The following is a 16,434-nucleotide window of genomic DNA, read 5'->3' as shown; positions in this document are numbered from 1 at the left end:
CGGGGAGGCGCCCGCGCTGCCGGCGGAGGAAACGCGCAGCGAAAAGGCCGCCACCACCACCTCCTCCTCCTCGGTCCGTACAAGAACATGGCGGCGCCGAGACTTCGCTTCCGGTCCTGCGCAGTGGGTGCGGAGGCCGGACGGCAGTCCGAGGCGAGGCGAGGCGAGGGGAATCGAAACTTGGAAGCCGCCGTCGCGGGAGGAGCGGCCGCCTCGAGAGTGGACGCCGCCGCGCTCGCTGCCCCGGACGAGGCCGGTCGGGGGCTCCGCGCATCCTCCCGCCCAGAGGCCGGTTCCCGCGTGGGGCGCCCCTCCCCCACCCACCGGCGATGCCCGACGCCCCTCCGCCCCGCCGGCCATGAGTTCCCCGCCCGACGACGACGCCGGCGACGCCTCCTCCGACTGCATCATCGTCCTCGACGACGACGACGACGACGACAGCGGCCCGTCCTCCCCGCCGCCGCCGCCGCCGCCGCCTCCCCCTCCGGCCTCCGCCGCCGCCGCCCCCGCCCCCGGGCCCCACGCCCCGACGACGCCCCCGCTGAACGGCAGCCCCGGGGAGAAAGGGCTCCGCGCCGACAACGAGCAGCTGTTCCAGGAGGTGAGCGGTTCCTCCCCCCCCCCCCCACCACCACCACACACCCACCCACCACCTCCCTCTTCCTCCTCCTCCTGCTCCTCCGGCGGCTGGTCGGGAAGCCCCGTCCCGGGAACCGACGGGCCTCCTCAAGGGGAACCCAGCCGGCCTCCCCAGCGGCGGCTCTCCGGGCCGAGTGGGAGGGAAGGCGAAGGGGAGGGCGCCCCCCCCCGTGTAAGCCTCGAAGGGGACCTCAAAGATCATCCATCCCACCTTCCTGCAAAGTGCGAGACTATCGGCTGCCCCTCCCCCCTCCCTCGCTCAGGAGTTTCCCCTTTTCATGGGGGAGGAGGGGGGGCTTCCCTGCGACCTGACCCCCTCCCTTCCCCCCCCCGCCCCCTCCCGTTTTCTCCCCATTTCCCAGAATCCCCTCCATCGGTCGGCTTTGTCCAGGTGGAAGTCAGACACCGAACTTGTAGTTTTACTGTATATAAATATATTTCACGTTTATGTTTACAGCAGAGGAGCTACAGGTAGTCCTCGACTTAACAACAGTTCTTTAGTGACCGTTCAAATTTACAACGGCCCTGGAAAAAGAGAGTTGTGACCGACCGTTTTTCACACTTGCAACCATTCTGTTGTCCCCATTGTCACGTGATACTGAGTAACTGGTTCACATTTATGACGGTCGCTGTGTCCCGACGTCCCGCAATTCCCTTTTGGCAGTCTTCAGACCGCAGAGTCAATGGGGGAGCTGGATTCGCTCAACAACCGTGTTACTAATTTAACAAATGCAAGGATTTGCTTAACAACCATGGCAAGAAGAATCGTAAAGCGGGGCAGAACTCACTTAACAAATGTTTTGCTTAGCAACAGAAATTTTGGGCTCGGTTGTGGTCGTAACTTGAGGACTACCTGTAGGTTCAGAAACATTACGAGGTAAATATAGATAACCCACGGAGGGCAAAGGGGGCGGGGAGAAAGGGAACCTCCCCCTTTTACAGCCAATTGTAGTGTAGATCAGGAGTCCCCAACCCACCCCGGGGTCCACAGGAAAGCTCCTCCCCAGGGAATCAGTCCTTGGTGCCCGAAAGGTGGGGGCGGGGGGGGCACTCAGGCACAGGTTGCCTCTGGCGAAAGGCAGCCCTCACTGACCAAGCGACCACAACGGCGCTTTCTGGCCCATTGTGCCTCTTATGCCCTTCTAGCTACTAAGCAATAAATATTCTTATAAATAAATATAAATAAATATTCCCGTCCTCGGGGGTCTTCTCTGTGGCCAGAATTACGCTCTCCTGCCCCCATCCCCCGCGGCTAGACCGGTCCGCCTCCACCTTCCAGCCTCCTTTCTCTCTTGGCGCCTCTTCCATAGGTCTCCGCATGGGATTTTGACCTGTGGGCCCCCACCCCACCCCACCGGCCACTGTCCTTTCCTAGAAGGGGCTGGAAGGCTCCTGTGCCCATTAACTCTGGTGAGGGAATTGCGCAGCGGTTGTCCGAATGAAGTCGGAGACGCTGACAGGAAGTTGTATTCCATAAATTCATCTATTCTGACATTTACATCGTGAGGTAAATCTGACAGCATTCAGAACGCACAAAGAAAAAGGCGGGAAAATTAGAAACGCCCCCTTTGCACCTGCAGCAACCAATCACAGTGCAGCTTGCCTCACGCAGGAGCCTGCACTCTCCAACCAATCAACTGCAACTCTGCGTTTGGGCCTGTTGCACCCTTTACATTGTACCCAGCTACTCAGTATAGTATCCTGTGAAGGCTTCTCCTCCCGGGCCTTATGGACTACGGGGCCCGCCCCATAGACTTCCAGGGGGAATGTCACCTCCCAGCCCAGCTGCCATTTTCTTCCTGGCAGGCAAGGCCAGCCCAGGTCTTCCTTGAGCAATGCCTATCCTGCCCCTTTTACCCTGCAGTTTGTGGCCTTCTGCTCCAAGCACACCGAGGACCACCCCGAGGTCATTTCCTACCTGTCTGGCCGCCACCAGAAGACCAGTCCGGAGTACCTGGCATCCGTGGAGTTCCGCAACGTCCTGAGCCGCTGCCTGACGCGGGTGCAAGCCAGGAGAAACAAAATCTACGTTTACATTAGTGAACTCTGCACTACCTTCCGGGCCCATTCGCAGAGGAAAAGGGCTGCGGCCCCCGGCCCCACAGACTCCCAGGATGCCCCGGCTGCCGTCACATCCCAGACACCCTCTGAGCCCGCCAAGCCCTGTGTGGGCTCGAAGCGGCAGATCCGCTACCTGGAGAACCTGCTGCGGGTTTACGCTAACGAGATCCAGCGGCTGCAGGAGCAGGAACTGGACTTGGCGGAGCTGGACAGCCAGGATTCAGCCTACCTGCAGGAGAGCCGCCTCAAGCGCCGGCTGATGCACGTCTTCAAGCGCCTCTGCCAGCTGAAGGACTGCAGCAGCCTGACTGGCCGCGTCATAGAGCAGCGCATCCCCTACCGCGGGACCCGCTACCCGGAGGTCAACCGGCGCATCGAGCGGCTGATCAACCAGCCAGAGGCCTTCCCGGACTTCGCCGACATCCTCAAGGTGGTGCAAAAGGCCAGCGCCCGTCACAGCCTGGGGCTGCCCAAGCGCCAGATGGAGGTCATGGCAGCTGACGCCTTCCGTGATGTGGGCGCTCAGCTGCAACAGCGGCGTCGCCTCGACCTGGTGTACAACTTCGGCAGTCATCTCACCGATCAGTATCGGCCTAGTGAGTGCTGTCCAGGGCCCGAGGGGAGACTTTATGGCCCCTGCTTCCACCCGGGGGAGGTGGAGGCTTGGAATGACCCCATTGTCACCCCCAAATTCAACCCAAGAAGATCTGTTTTGGTGCCTGGCTATGCCAGTTCCAGTCTTGCTTAGGGCAATCCTCGGGGCCACCAGCTGGGGGCGCAAAGGAGGCACCCAACTGTTCTTCTTATTTCTAGTTCCTTTGTCTGTCAGGAAGGGGAAAAGGGCTCCCCACCAGGGGCTCCTGCAGGTCCTGCCTAAACCTCTTTTCCGGGCTTACCTGCCCTGCCGAAACGAGGGCATGAGAGGGCTGGACGAGCACCTCAGATTCGTTCAGGTTAAGGCAAGCCAGGCAGGGCAGCCTACCCTCGGCTGACAGTCTTGGGCAAGGGGGCCCACGATCCTTGCCCCACAGAGGTTGGGGCCAGGGAACTCACATACCTGCCTCTCTCTTAGAACCTGCCCCCCCCCCACATTGCCCATCTTGTCCGGGGGGGGAGGGCATATCTTTCAGTGCCCATGTTTTTCTGCTGCTGCCGCCTTCTCTGCTCACGGCTGCCTTGCTGGATGGATTCTTGAACCGAGCAGCCAGCTGGATTAGGGAGGCTCCTGGCAAATATTGTCACCCAGCAGGAAAGGGAGGACTGGGGAGGGGGTACAATGGTGCTGTGCTTCATCATCTCGGGGCTTCTGGCAAGAATCCCAGGTGGGGACTTTGAGGCTGTCTAAAATTGGGGGTGGGGGGAGGTAGCCATCTGTGCCCTACCAAAGTACCCAGGCTATGGGGCGGCTGGGCTGAAGCTGGGATAAACATCAGTGGCAGAGAGCAGGCAGGAGCTCGTCAGCTGAGGGAAGGCCACTCTTCCGGCCTTCCTTTCCTTGGGCACAGCCCCTCCTCGGAAGGAAATGCCAGAGGTGTCTCCAGGGCCAGTCTTCCGGGGGGGGGGGCGTTGACCCCCAATTTTCCATGGAGGGGAGCACATTGCCTCGGGGGGGGGGCAGGGGGGCAGGCAGACTTCCCTCAGCTCGTACCCTTCTCCTGCCTGGCAGATACTGACCCAGCCCTGGGAGATGTGGAGTTAGCCCGGCACCTGCAACGCAACCAGGCGCTGGGTGTGCAGCGCCTGGAGGAGGTGATCACCCAGTTCGCTCAGCTGCAGGACAAGAGCGAGGAGCAGCAGCAGGGGGAGAAGTCCCCCAGGCAGGACGGCGGAGAGACCCAACCCAGCAGAGCCGTGGAGGGGGAGCCGGCCTCCCCGAAGGAGTCCGTCTCGGGCACAGCCGCCAAAGAGGTAAGGGGAGGCCAAGGGCCGTGGAGTCCTCTCCGGCCCCCGTGGGTACCTGGAGGTGGGAGCATCCAGAGGGCCAGGCAGCTCATTGTGGGGGTTGTGGGATGGGTGGGGGAACCTAGCCTCCCGCCTTTGAGCGGCCAGCAGAGCTCACCAGAGGCCTTTCCATCTCTGAAGTTCTGCTGGGGCACGTGGTCAAATCAATGGGGAGCCACGGAGCTGAGGGAGGACAGTTGGGTCCAGCCCAGTATCCCTTCAGCTAAGGGCACACTCACAAAATGGCTGCAAAGGCCACACCCACTCCAACGAGGGCAGAGAGGGTATGTGTTAGACCTGGCCCGGGTAGGTTCCTTCCGAAAGAAAGACCCTCGACTCCCTTTGGCTGAAGTGATTTGGTTTTTTCCCCCTAAAGGATGCCGGCTGCAGCAAAGTCAGGCTAGAACTAGGTTTCCCCCCCAATCCAGCCCTCCTCTCCCCCCCTCTTCCCCTCCCCCATTGACCAGTCGGGCTTCAGCCAGTGAAGATCCTCCTGGGTGTTTTGAAAACGCTGAGATGTTTGGGGCAATCCCCATTCTTTCATGGGCACCAACTCATTTCCCATCACATACCCCAGTGTTTCCCAAACTTGACCCTTTGAAGATGTATGGACTTCCACTCCCAGAATTCCTCAACCAGGCATAATGGTTGGGGAATTCTGGGAATTGAAGTCCATGCATCTTAAAATAGCCAAGTTTGGGCAACACTGACATACCCCTACCGGTTTATTGCCCATTTCTTGCCCCACAAGCCCCCCCTCGCAGCCTTTGATGGCAGGAGGCCAGAGAAGAGGGCGAGGCTGGCTCTTCCCAGACCCCCCTGGCTTCCCGATTCGGCTAACGGATCCAGCCCTTGCCGGGGGGGGAGGGTTCCTCTGGCCACAGTGTGTGTGGGGGGGGGGGTCCAGAGTCAATGGAGCCCCACCCCACCCATACACCCGGCCTTTGCACCAGGACAGCGCAGGCCCCAAGGAGAGCAGTCAAAAAAAGGGATCGTGGGAGGAAGAGGAGGAAGAGGAAGACGAGGAGGAAGAAGAGGAAGACTCGGACTCTGAGTCGGACCTGGAGGCAGAGCTGGCCCACTGCCTGGATGGTGGAGAGGAGGAGGAGGAGGAAGAGGAGGAGGAGGCGGCAGCGGCTGCAGGTACCTTGGGTGGGTGGCTAAAATGGCACAAGGAAGCCCCTCTCCCCTCACAGGCTCCGGCCTTTTCCCCTGAAGGTGCTCATTCTTGTGGTAATGAGTTCTGCAGGGTCAATCTGCATTAACAGCCTTGGGGGGGGGGAGACTCCTGCTGGGCTGTGATCACCCCTCTGCCCACTTCCTGACATCTAGGAATCTTCCCCCCCCCCAAAAAAAATTCTCCTCTCTGTTTTGTTGCCCTTTTTCCCACCCCACTTCCCCACACATTGGGGGGGGGAGGGAAGAGTGCTCATGTCAGGGAGTTGACCTTGGCCGACCTCCCCCCCCCTGCCCAGGCAAGGACCCCCCTGCTCTGGACGCAGACGCTGACCAGCAGATGCACCCGGGGGTGCCCGAGGTGGTCCTGTTCTCCGCAGAGGAGGAGGAGGAAGAGGAGGAAGAGGATGGTCTCCTGGCCTCCAGGGACTCTCCTCCCCAGCAGTTGCTCATGCAGATGGAGGAGGAGGAAGAGGAGGAGGAGGAAGAGGGGGAGCCCAGCCCAGCCCCCTTGCTTCAGCAGGAGCAGGACAGGGGCCCCCTGCTCCCCAAGCGCAGCCACTCCCTGGAGAACGGGGAGCTCAACGGGCAGCCGCCCAGCAAGAGGAGCCGTGCTTGGGGGCAGCCCCCCGTTTCCAGCAGGTAACGGGCTCGAGGGGGTGGGGAGGGGCTGAGGGGAGCTGCCATGCGCCCCCCCCCCCCCTCCGACAATGGCTTCTCTCCCCAGCAGCAGCAGGGACGGCTGCATCAAGGTGCCCAGCTCTGGCGAGGAGGAAGAGGAGGAGTGGCTGCCCCCCCAGAGCCCGGCCCCCATGGCTGACTCCACCCGGCCCGACTCTCCTGGCCTCGGCCTGGTCTCCAGCAGCCAGGGCAGCCCCCGGCCCCGGGCCCCACAGCAGCCGCAGCCGCCGGAGCACCTCCTCACCAGGGTGGGTGCCTGGGGGCAGGTGGACGGGGGGGGGCTGCAGGTGGGGGAGCAGCTTCCCCTCCCTCGGAGGTTGGAAAGGGGAGGGGCGCCTGGGAGGGCCCACTGACCTCTCTCCCCCTCTTCCCCCCCCCCTCCAGACCAGCGTGGCCACCCAGTGCGATCCGGAGGAGATCATCGTCCTCTCCGACTCAGAGTAGCCGCGGCCGGACAGCGGACTTCTCTTCGAGGGGGGAGGGGGGGAGGGGGGAGGGGCGGGGAGGGGATTGAGAATAAAAAGGACTATTTTTCTGCACGGAACCCGCCTGGGCTCTTCTTCCACGCGGCGCTGGGGGGGGGGGGCGGGGGCGAAGGGGGGGAGGAGCGAGGACTCTCTTTTCCCCCTCCCCGTCTGGGCGGGGCGGCGCGTGCGCAGGGCTCGTGGGGCCGGGGCGGGCGGGCGGCGCGGACCCCCGCGGGCGGCATGGCGGAGGCGGCGGCGGCGGCGGCGGTGCAGGTGGCCTTCCCGGAGGCGACGCGCGCCCTGCTGGAGGCGCTGAACCAGCAGCGGGTGGAGGGGCAGCTGTGCGACCTGGCCATCCACGTGCAGGGCCGCGTCTTCCGCGCGCACCGGGCGGTGCTGGCCGCCTGCTCGCCCTACTTCCACGACCAGGTGCTGCTGAAGAACATGAGCTCGGTGGAGCTGCCCAGCGTCATGGACCCGGCCGCCTTCGAGCTGGTGCTGGGCTCGGCCTACACGGGGCGGCTGCGCATGGCCCGCGACGACCTGGTCAACTTCCTGACGGTGGGCAGCGTCCTGCAGATGTGGCACATCGTGGACAAGTGCACGGAGCTGCTCAAGGAGCGCCAGCGCCGCCCCGACCTCGCCCAGGACGCCGCCGCCTCCTCCTCCTCCTCCTCCTCCTCCTCCGGCTGCTGCTCCGGAGGGCACGGCGGCGGCGGCGGCGGCGGCGGGGAGAGCCAGTCGCCCAGCAGCAGCAGCTACTTCAGCCCCCGCCGAGACGGCGCCGGGCCCCGCGTGGGAGGAAGCGGCGGCGGCGATCGGGACGAGGAGGGGCTCCGCCGGGCCGCCCCACGGCGCCTTCGCCCGCCCGACCCCTTCGCCCGCAGGGACGCGCCCGAGCCGGACGACGACGCGGCCAGCGACGGCAGCGGGGAGCCCGGCAGCAGCGAGGCCCGCCGGCCGGCCTACGTGCGGCCCAGCATCGTCCCGCAGCGGCAGTGGATGCCGGTGAAGAAGGAGCGCGGCGGGCGGGGCGGCGCGGGGGAGGAGGAGGAGGAGGAGGAGGAAGGCCTGGTGCTGACCTGCGAGGAGGACGAGGAGCCGGCCGAGCCCGCCGCCCTGAGCATCAGCGACGTCCGGACGCTAAGCGAGGCGGCGCCGCCGGAGGAGCAGGTGAACTTCTGCGAGTCCTCCCAGGACGTGGCCTTCCCCGCGCCGCCCCCGCAGCCGCCGCCCCCGCGGGCCCTCCTGCCGCTGGACCTGCAGGGCAGCCCGCTGCTGCTCTTCCCGGCGGGGGCGGCGGGGCCGTCGGGGCCGCCGTCGGTGGAGCACGGGGCGGTGCAGCTGTCGGGGGGCTCCGGGGAGGGCAACAAGATCTTCCTGTGCCACTGCGGGAAGGCCTTCTCCCACAAGAGCATGCGCGACCGGCACGTCAACATGCACCTCAACCTGCGGCCCTTCGACTGCCCCGTCTGCAACAAGAAGTTCAAGATGAAGCACCACCTGACGGAGCACATGAAGACCCACACGGGCCTCAAGCCCTACCAGTGCCACGTCTGCGCCAAGAAGTTCATGTGGAGGGACAGCTTCATGCGCCACAAGGGCCACTGCGAGAGGCGCCACCGCCTGGGCGGAGGGGGGACCCTCTCGGGCGCACCCGCCATGCCCGCCAAGAGGGAGGCGTCGCCTTCTCGCGTCCCCGGGGAGGCCGAGTGGGCTGCCGGAAGGTCCCCCCGCAGCGAACTGGGCTTTGCGGGCAGCAGCAAGATGTGAGCTGTGGAATTGGCGCCCTCCCTGCGAGGAAGGCCGTTCTGGTGCTCGGATGAGCCCCCTTCCTTCCCCTTCACTGAGACTGCCGTGGGCTGCCCTTCCCTGGATGGGCCCTGCTGCTTCTCCTCCGGGTCTCTTTTCTGCAGGGGGGGCTGCGAAGGGCTCCCATCTCCCCTCTGAGGAAGCCCCCCCGCTTTCGCCTGTCTTCCCATCATGCAATGGGCCCAACCCTGGGAGGGGGTCTTTTGCAGCTCTTGCCTAAAATCATCTTTTGGGAGAAGAAGGTGATGCTAAATGCCCTCCTGGCCCATTTGTAGTGGGGGGGGGTTATTTCTTGGATGTAACAGCCGCCTACTCTTCCCCCCTCTGTGTGCGTGTCTGTCTCGGGGTGCAGACTTTTGGGGAAGAGCCCCTACTTTCCCCATGAAGAGGTCTTGCGAGGGACAGTTCTGAGATGGCTGGATGCCCGACTGTATGTCCAGAGAAGATCACACCAGTCACTCTAGACACATACGCACGCACACACCGAAAAAGCTGGACTCTGCTCTGGTCCCAGCCTGGAAGACAAGAAGCCCCCCCTTCCCCCACAGGTTTCCCCCCTCTCTTCTCCCCCCTCCCCTTGGTTCTTTCTGTCGAGATGATAAACGTCCTTCAATTTGGTTTTGGCCTTTTCTGAATGAAAGCCACAAATTCTCTATAAATATTTATTGCTGTGTAAGCCCCCACCTGGCTTGGATTTTTGCTGGTGCTGTCCTGGGGCTGAGGAGAGGTGGGGGAGCTGGTGTTTGTACGGAGGAACCCCGGGGGAGGGGCCCTTCTTGCCCCATCATTGCTGCCACCCCACCCCCACTCCAAGGACAATCTGCCTTAAATTTAAGCTGGATCCAGGGAATTGCCTGGTTGTGTCTGGCCTTGAAGCAGCTTCCCTTTAGGGACCTGAGCCTGCCTGCCCCCCCTCTTCTCTGCTGTGGGCAATGCAGAGCAGGTGGGGGAAAGGTTCCAGGTCCTGGGGGGTCCTTATATTGGGTGGTACAGCTAGCCCTCAATTAAAGAACCGTTCAAAATTACAAGGGCGGTGAAAAAAGTGACCGGCGACCATTTTTCCCTCTTATGACCATTGCAGCATCCCCATGGCTATGTGGTCAAAATTCAGGCGCTTTGGTAACTGACCCATATTTGTGACGGTTGCCGTATCCTGTGGTCGCAGGATCCCCTTTTTCTACCTTCTGATCAATGGGGAAAGATTCTTTTTAATAATTGTGGTGAGAAAAGTTGTAACATGGGATAAAATTCACTTAACTGTCTCACTTAACGGCAGAAATTTTGGCCTCGGTTCTGGTTGTAAGTCAAAGGCTGTATAGTATCACCTGCCTTGAGCAGGGGTTGGACTAGAAGACCTCCAAGGTCCCTTCCAGCCCTGTGATCCTGTGTGGCTCCTCTTCTCTTCTAGGTCCTGTTCCCGCCAATCCCTGCGATGCCCGGGTGATCTCGAGGCGACTCCAGTCCTAATCCTGCCTCTTGAGCCTCTGGCCAGAGGGAAGGAGGCCCATCTCAAAGAAGGGGAGAGCAAGGGACGGGAAGGATGAATGTGGAAGGGGTACCCCCCCCCCAAATGACTGATAAATAAAAGAGTTCGGCATGTGGTTTGGGACATGGCTTTTCCTGCCGCTTTTGCAAGCTCTGCCCTGGCCCTGCTGGGATCCAGCTGTCGGAAGGGCCCTTTGGCGGCCATTTTATTTGGGCCTCTGCTGGAGACCAAAGGGGCTTGCGGGGAGGGGGGGGAGGGCCCGTCTCTAGCACCCATCTTGCTCCCCCCAAAGAGGCCCATATTTCGGCAGATGCTCCCTTCGCCCTCAGTGGGGTCTTCCTTTGGGCCCACCTCCTCGCCCTCATGGTTGTGCTGAAGATTTCGGGGGAACGGGACCTTATAGCTGGTGTGAAGGTTTATATGCAGACATGGAGCCCAGGATGCCACTGTATCTGTGAGTCCCTTTTTGAACAGGTCTGTTTTCAACACCCCTGGAAACTTTCACAGACACACCCGCCACAACACAAGCTCACTTCCAGGGAAGCGCATTCCCATCGTCCTCGGGCAGCTCGCCCCTGCGCCTTCCAGCGGGCTTGGTTGACTTCCCAATAATTCTCGGGATCTCCTGCTGGTCCCCCATCCCGGGACTCGACTCTGGTGTGGCCTGGCTGCCCTTGTCTTCAGCCCAGCTGCAGCATGAAAGGTCCCACCTGGATGGGCAGAAGCCCCGTGGATGGTTTTCTTCCTTCTGCGGAAGATCCACCAGGCTGGCTGGCGTGGAGCGGCCCCTCGGGAGACCCCCTCGACCTCGGAAAGGCCAGGCCCCCCTCCTGGTGTCCCCGGGTGAGGGGCGTCCCCACCGCTTCCTCCTGGAAAGGAGACTGCCTGGCGTCACTCGCCGCTCAGGTTCGCCTCCCTCCGCCGGGGAAGCACCGACCGAGCCTCTTGGCAGCCGCGTCCCGGGACGGAGAGGGGCGGGGGCGGCGAGGCCATTGGGTCGCCTCCCCTCCTCCCCTTCCTCCTCCGCCGAAAGCGAAAGCGGCTCCCGCCGAACAGATCGCGCAGCGTCGCTCTGCACCTCCCGCTCCTCGCCTGCCCGTCCGCCCCGCTCGCTCGGCATGGCCGCCGCCTCCTTCGCGCCCGCCCGCGGCGAGCGGAGCCCCCTCCTCTTCCTCCTCCTCCTCGGTGAGTGCGGGCGGGGGGCCCGGGGGGAAGCGGGGATCCTGCGCCCCCGAGGGGACCCCAAGCCCGGCGAGCGGCCGGAGCCTCCCGGCGGAACCTTTCAATGGCCCGAAGCCCCGGCGACCCCCGTTGGCCGTCGGGCAGCGAGCCCAGCGAGGCTCCGGCCGCGGGGATTCCCGCTCGGGCGGGGCGTTCCGGCTCAGCGACTTGCTCTGCCCCGCAGGTGCGTCCCTGGGCGCCTCCTCGCCGCCGCCCTCGGCCGCCGCCAAGCTGGGCTGCTGGTTCGTGGAGGAGGCGGGCGGCGGCGGCCGCGGGGCCGGGTCGGTCATGCCCAGCGACCTGAGACACCGCCGCGCTCTGCTCGTCCTGCCACCGCCCGGGCAGCGCCTGGCCGAAGCCGCCCTGGAGCCCGACCTGCCCGCCGAGGTGGAGCCCGGCCTGGCCTTCCAGCTGCTGGGTACGGAGCTGGAGCTGCGGGGGGGGGCGGTTGGGGAGGGGGCGCCTGGCCTCCTCTGTGGGCAGGGAAGGGGCGGGCGGGGCCGCGGAGCTGAAAGCCTCCCTCCCTCCCTCCCTCCCTCTGCACAGACCCCTCCGGGACCCTCTGGAGCGGCAAGGAGGCCGGCGCCCGTCCCCGCTGGGAGGGGGCCGCTCTGTCCGGCCCCGGAGAGGCCGAGGTGGCCTGCGAGATCAACCCCTACCAGCCGCGGGAGGCCCACGTGCCCTGGGCCGCGGGGCTGGTGGGGCAGAAGGGCTGCCCCCGCTCGCTGGAGGGCCGCTGGGTCATCGCCACCATCCAGAACCCCGAGGTGGACTTTGGGGTCAGCAGCATCCTGCACCAGGAGGGGCCGTTGCCCGGGAAACCGGAGGCGAGCAGGGTCGCCGTGGCAACAGGTACACCTCCAGTTGGGGCGGGGGCGGTGTTGATTGGGGGGCGGAAGGGCTCCCTGGGGCGGCCCCTTCTGGGCTTAGCAGGGCCAGGGCTTCGGAGGAGGAGAATCCTGGACTGACTTGCAGTAGCCCCGATATAGAGGGGGGGGGGGAGCGGGAGCAGGATCCCTTCCCCAGCCAGCTGGGGAGGATGGGTGTTGAGTCCAACGTATCCCGTGGATTGTGGTTGGCGGGAAAGATTTCAGTAAGGGGGGGCATCTTAGGTCCCCAATGAAGAGCCCCTTTCCCAGACTCCATTTAGAGGAATAAAGTGCACTTTTCCTTCAAGCAAACTTTCACATTCAGTTTTTGCTGCTGAGAATATGCTAAGGGAAACTCCCTCCCTCCTTCCCCTCCCTTTTCTTCTCTCCTCCCTCCCAGCTTTATTTAAGAGCGCAGGGCATAAAGGCAACAACATAGGTAAAGAAAGAGTGGCCAGTGTGGTTTATTTTATTTATTTATATTTAAATTTATATACCGTCCTTCTCCCGAAGGACTCGGGGCGGTGAACAGCCAAAAATAAAAAACATAGAATACAAAGTTTAAAAACAATTTAAAAATATATTAAACAATTTGGCCCAACAATTAAAATACCCCATTTAAAATTAAAATTAAACAATCAGAGAGTTAGGCCAGCCCGGATTGTTGAAATAAAAAAGTTGAGGGCCCGGCGGAAAGTCCATATCTGGGGGGGTGGGGGAGCTTGTTCCAGAGGGCAGGGGCTCCCACCGAGAAAGTTCTCCCCCTGGGGGCTGCCAGTCGACATTGTTTTCACCACAAAAGGAACGCACCTGTTGTTGCTGTGCTGTAATCTGATACCTTCTGCTGCTCTTTGCAGACATCTTGTCTGTTGCTCTGGTCCTTGCAACTGTCTCGCTTAGCAACAGAAATTTTGGGCTCAGTTGTCATCGTAAGTCGAGGACTACCTGTATTCTTTAAAACAATAAAGGCAGGATACCAATCAATAAATTCAGGAAGACATAAAACTAGCAAACAGTAAAGAATTGTAAAGCCTTAGAAGAAATTAAACGGAGATTTGAGATCAGTTGATGGGAAGTCTTAAGCCCGGGGGGGGAGGGGCTGGCTCTCAGGGGAGGGGCAGAGCTGGGCTACGTGTGGGTGGGGCTCGGCTGACCAGCCGGACTCAGCGCCTCACCCTCCTCCTCCTCCTCCTCTTCCTGCACAGCCGTCCTCTCGGTTTTCACCCGGACACCCCGGCTGGAGTCCCGCCTGGGGCAGGACGTGCTGCTGGACTGTGGCTTCTCAGCTCCGGCCACGGCCTTCTCGGTCGAGTGGCGCCACCAGCATGGCGGGGCCGGACAGGTGATCCTGGCCTACGACGGAGCTACCCAGCACATGGCCGTGTCTGAGGAGGGGGCCCGGCTGTTTCTGGACCCCGGGAGCAGCAACGTCTCGCTGCAGTTGCAAGGCGCTCAGGTGCGCCACGAGGGAACCTACATCTGCTCCGTCTACCTGCCCCACCTGCAAGCCCAGCAGGCCGTGGAGCTCAAGATCGTGCGTGAGTGGCTCCCCTCTCCCCCTCTCCCCGGTTGGGGCTCCACCAACGCCTCCCTCGTTTCCAGCGTCGCTTGTGGGGTAGCCGAGGGGGAATCCCCCCTGATGGTGGTGGGCTAGTCATACCGGAAGGCTTCTGCCACCTTCCCCAGATTCTGCCTGGGAGAAGCGGCCAGGCAGCTTGGCCCAGGCCCCGACTGAAGGTCAGGAACGCTCTTAGGTCAGCCTAAGGGTCTCCCCTCCCCTCCTCTGCCCACGCAGGAGCCCAGGTCCTCCGTGGGTATTTGAAGCACTGAGGCCCCACTGAAGCAAAGGCTTCCCCAGGACAGGGGACCCTTCGGATGTGAAGCTGGCTTGGGTCCCTGGTAGCCGCAGACTGAGAATCCCGGCTGGGTTCAGGGACCGGGGGGTGGGTGGGGGGAGGCTTGAAGGGGCTGGAACAGAGCAGTAACTCTCAGCCTGGGACACTGAGCCTGTCACTCTCTTGAGCCAGCCTACCTCACAGGGTGGTGGTTCTGTGCTACGCCATGCTTAGAAATCGTCTAGCTGCTCTTTCTGAGTTACTTGGTGTTTCTCAGTTGTTTCTTCCTGGGAGGAAAAGTGGGGCCTTGAGCCTTGCATCCCCCCCCCCATCTGACACCTCTCTCTGCCCTCAGAGCCGCCCAAGGTCACCCTCCGCCCGGTCCCCTTCCCGGTGCCCCTCAACACCCACACGGACCTGGCTTGCGAGATCACCGGCTATTACCCCCAGAGCGTCTCCGTGGTCTGGAAGTGGCACAGTCCCGGCACCCCACAAAAGGTCCTCCTGGAAACGTGGGAATCAGGGCACCGGCAGGCGCCGGACGGCACCTACAGCTTCACCAGCTTTGCCCGCCTGCCAGCTGTCCAGCCAGGGGACCAGGGCGGCTCGTACAGCTGCCACGTGAGTCACGTGGGGCTGAGCCAGGCGGGGCTCCAGAAGAGCCTGAAGCTGAATGTGGCAGGTAGGCACAGAGGAGGCTCCCGGCTGCATGTGGGGAGGAAGGGGAGGGGGGCTATCCAGGGCTGTGTGGAGGTGGAGGGCATCCCCTCTTGGGAGAAGAACGGAAGGGAAAACTGAAACTGTTGCAAGGAATCTGGAGGGGGTGCATGCCCCTACCCAGAGTGAGGGGGGACCCAGGAACAGACACACAGCTCTGGGGCCCACCGCCCCCAATCAGGAGGGACTCTTTGGAGCCACAGGTAGGAAATGTTGGTGTCCCCGCTCCCTCTTGCCACCAGAGGCAGGCCATGGATCTTGGGCACCCCCCCCAAACAATAGGGGTGCTACCATCGGTCTAGAGCCTGTAGGACGCAAAAAGAGCAGCGTTTGTGTGACCCCTGCTCTGCGGGGGGCCTTCTTTGTGGGGGGTGGTCAGTTCCTGCAGGCCCAACACTGGACTTCCAGGGGGGCTTAGGGTGCGGTCAGGCTGGGTGTGCAGGCAAGCCCCTTTGCACCCACGGCACAGCCCCCCCTCCCACGGGTCGTGGCCCGCCCGGAGAGCTGCTTCCCTTAAGAGAACATCTGGGCTGGCTGAAATGGGAGCCCCCTTTGTCTGGGAAGCATTGGTGGAAGGGGCGTCTAGGGAGCCCCCTAAAGGGCTGGGGGGGGGGTCTTGATGTCCATTTCCGGGACTCCCCACCTGCCTTCCTTTCCAGGCTCCTCGGTCCCCTCCGTGGAGGACGTGATTGGCCTCTTCCTGGTCACCTTTGCGCTCCTGGGCTTCCTGCAGGTGCTTTCCCAGCGAGGTGAGTGAGCGGCTGCCTCCCGCCACCCCGGCCCCTTTGAAAGGCAGCCCCACATCGCCCCTCACCCATCGGCTTTCTCCCCGGCAGCCTCTGCAGAGAAGAAGGAGACGACCATGACGACGTCGGAGCCGAGCGACCAGAGTCCTCCGCCTGACCCCTCGCAGCCTGCTGCTCCTCCCCCTGAGAAGAACCAGGGGGGCAGCAAGAGGCGGCTCTCTGGACTCGGGTCCTCGTCGCCGGGCCCCACTCCGAAGTGAAAGGCCTCCTGCGTGGTGGAGCCTCACTCTGGATCCTGCAGGAAGGAAGGGCTGCGGAGGGTGGGGGGCGTTGGGAGACCCCCTCCCCCCCCATGGATCGTAGTTGGCAATTTGGGGAGGGGGTCCTGAACCTGCTTAGTGTGTGTGTCTGTCCTCCCCTCATGCAGGAAGCAGGGATCCCTGCTCCGTCTCTACCTCCCTACCTGTCCCCGGGGCCCCTCAGAGGCCCAGGCCCCGGCCCTCGCTTCTTCCCCCAGGCTCTCCCCAGACGCTGCATTGTGGGGAAGCAGCCAGGCAGCCTGGCCTACTCTGGGGCCCCCAGGTGGGTGGGAGGCCGAGGGACCCCCGTGTGTTCTCACCCACCCCGCAGTGTCAGTTGTTTCGCTTTCCAAGTCCTCTGCTGAAGAGGCTCCCTCAGTGGGGGTGGGGGTGGCTTGTCTGCCTGCCCCCCTCCCACAACTGCAGGGCGGAAGGAAAGGGGTTTTCTTTGCTCTCTATCAGCTTATAAAGATTTCCCTTTCTA

General features: G+C 62.9%; 3 protein-coding genes across 4 annotated transcripts; all 3 read left to right on the top strand.

Moving 5' to 3' along the window:
* The first annotated feature begins 119 nt into the window (after positions 1–119).
* On the top strand, positions 120–7,037 carry DAXX (death domain associated protein). Of its 2 annotated transcripts, none has more exons than XM_034430895.3 (7): positions 120–601; positions 2,504–3,296; positions 4,367–4,608; positions 5,595–5,784; positions 6,117–6,459; positions 6,548–6,746; positions 6,883–7,037. In XM_034430895.3, exons 1-7 carry the CDS (start codon positions 359–361, stop codon positions 6,940–6,942), a joined length of 2,070 nt encoding a protein of 689 aa, XP_034286786.3. In that variant the 5' UTR covers positions 120–358; the 3' UTR covers positions 6,943–7,037. The 2 variants fall into 2 exon arrangements, with proteins under 2 accessions (XP_034286786.3, XP_034286785.3); XM_034430894.3 differs by having other exon boundaries at positions 6,545–6,746.
* A 131-nt stretch (positions 7,038–7,168) lies between these two features.
* ZBTB22 (zinc finger and BTB domain containing 22) lies at positions 7,169–9,460 on the top strand. The gene has a single exon (XM_034430899.3). The coding sequence runs from the start codon at positions 7,206–7,208 to the stop codon at positions 8,736–8,738; it is 1,533 nt and encodes a 510-aa protein (XP_034286790.2). The 5' UTR covers positions 7,169–7,205; the 3' UTR covers positions 8,739–9,460.
* TAPBP (TAP binding protein) lies at positions 9,431–16,434 on the top strand. Its single transcript, XM_087884996.1, has 6 exons — positions 9,431–11,902; positions 12,031–12,336; positions 13,559–13,891; positions 14,544–14,870; positions 15,565–15,654; positions 15,742–16,434. The coding sequence occupies exons 1-6, from the start codon at positions 10,960–10,962 to the stop codon at positions 15,909–15,911; spliced, it is 2,169 nt and encodes a 722-aa protein (XP_087741122.1). The 5' UTR covers positions 9,431–10,959; the 3' UTR covers positions 15,912–16,434.

The sequence above is a fragment of the Pantherophis guttatus genome, chromosome 2, assembly GCF_059756535.1.
Source record: "Pantherophis guttatus breed Tessera chromosome 2, ASM5975653v1, whole genome shotgun sequence".
NCBI classification, from domain to species: Eukaryota; Metazoa; Chordata; class Lepidosauria; order Squamata; family Colubridae; genus Pantherophis; species Pantherophis guttatus.
This window is presented reverse-complemented; position numbering and strand designations above follow the sequence as displayed.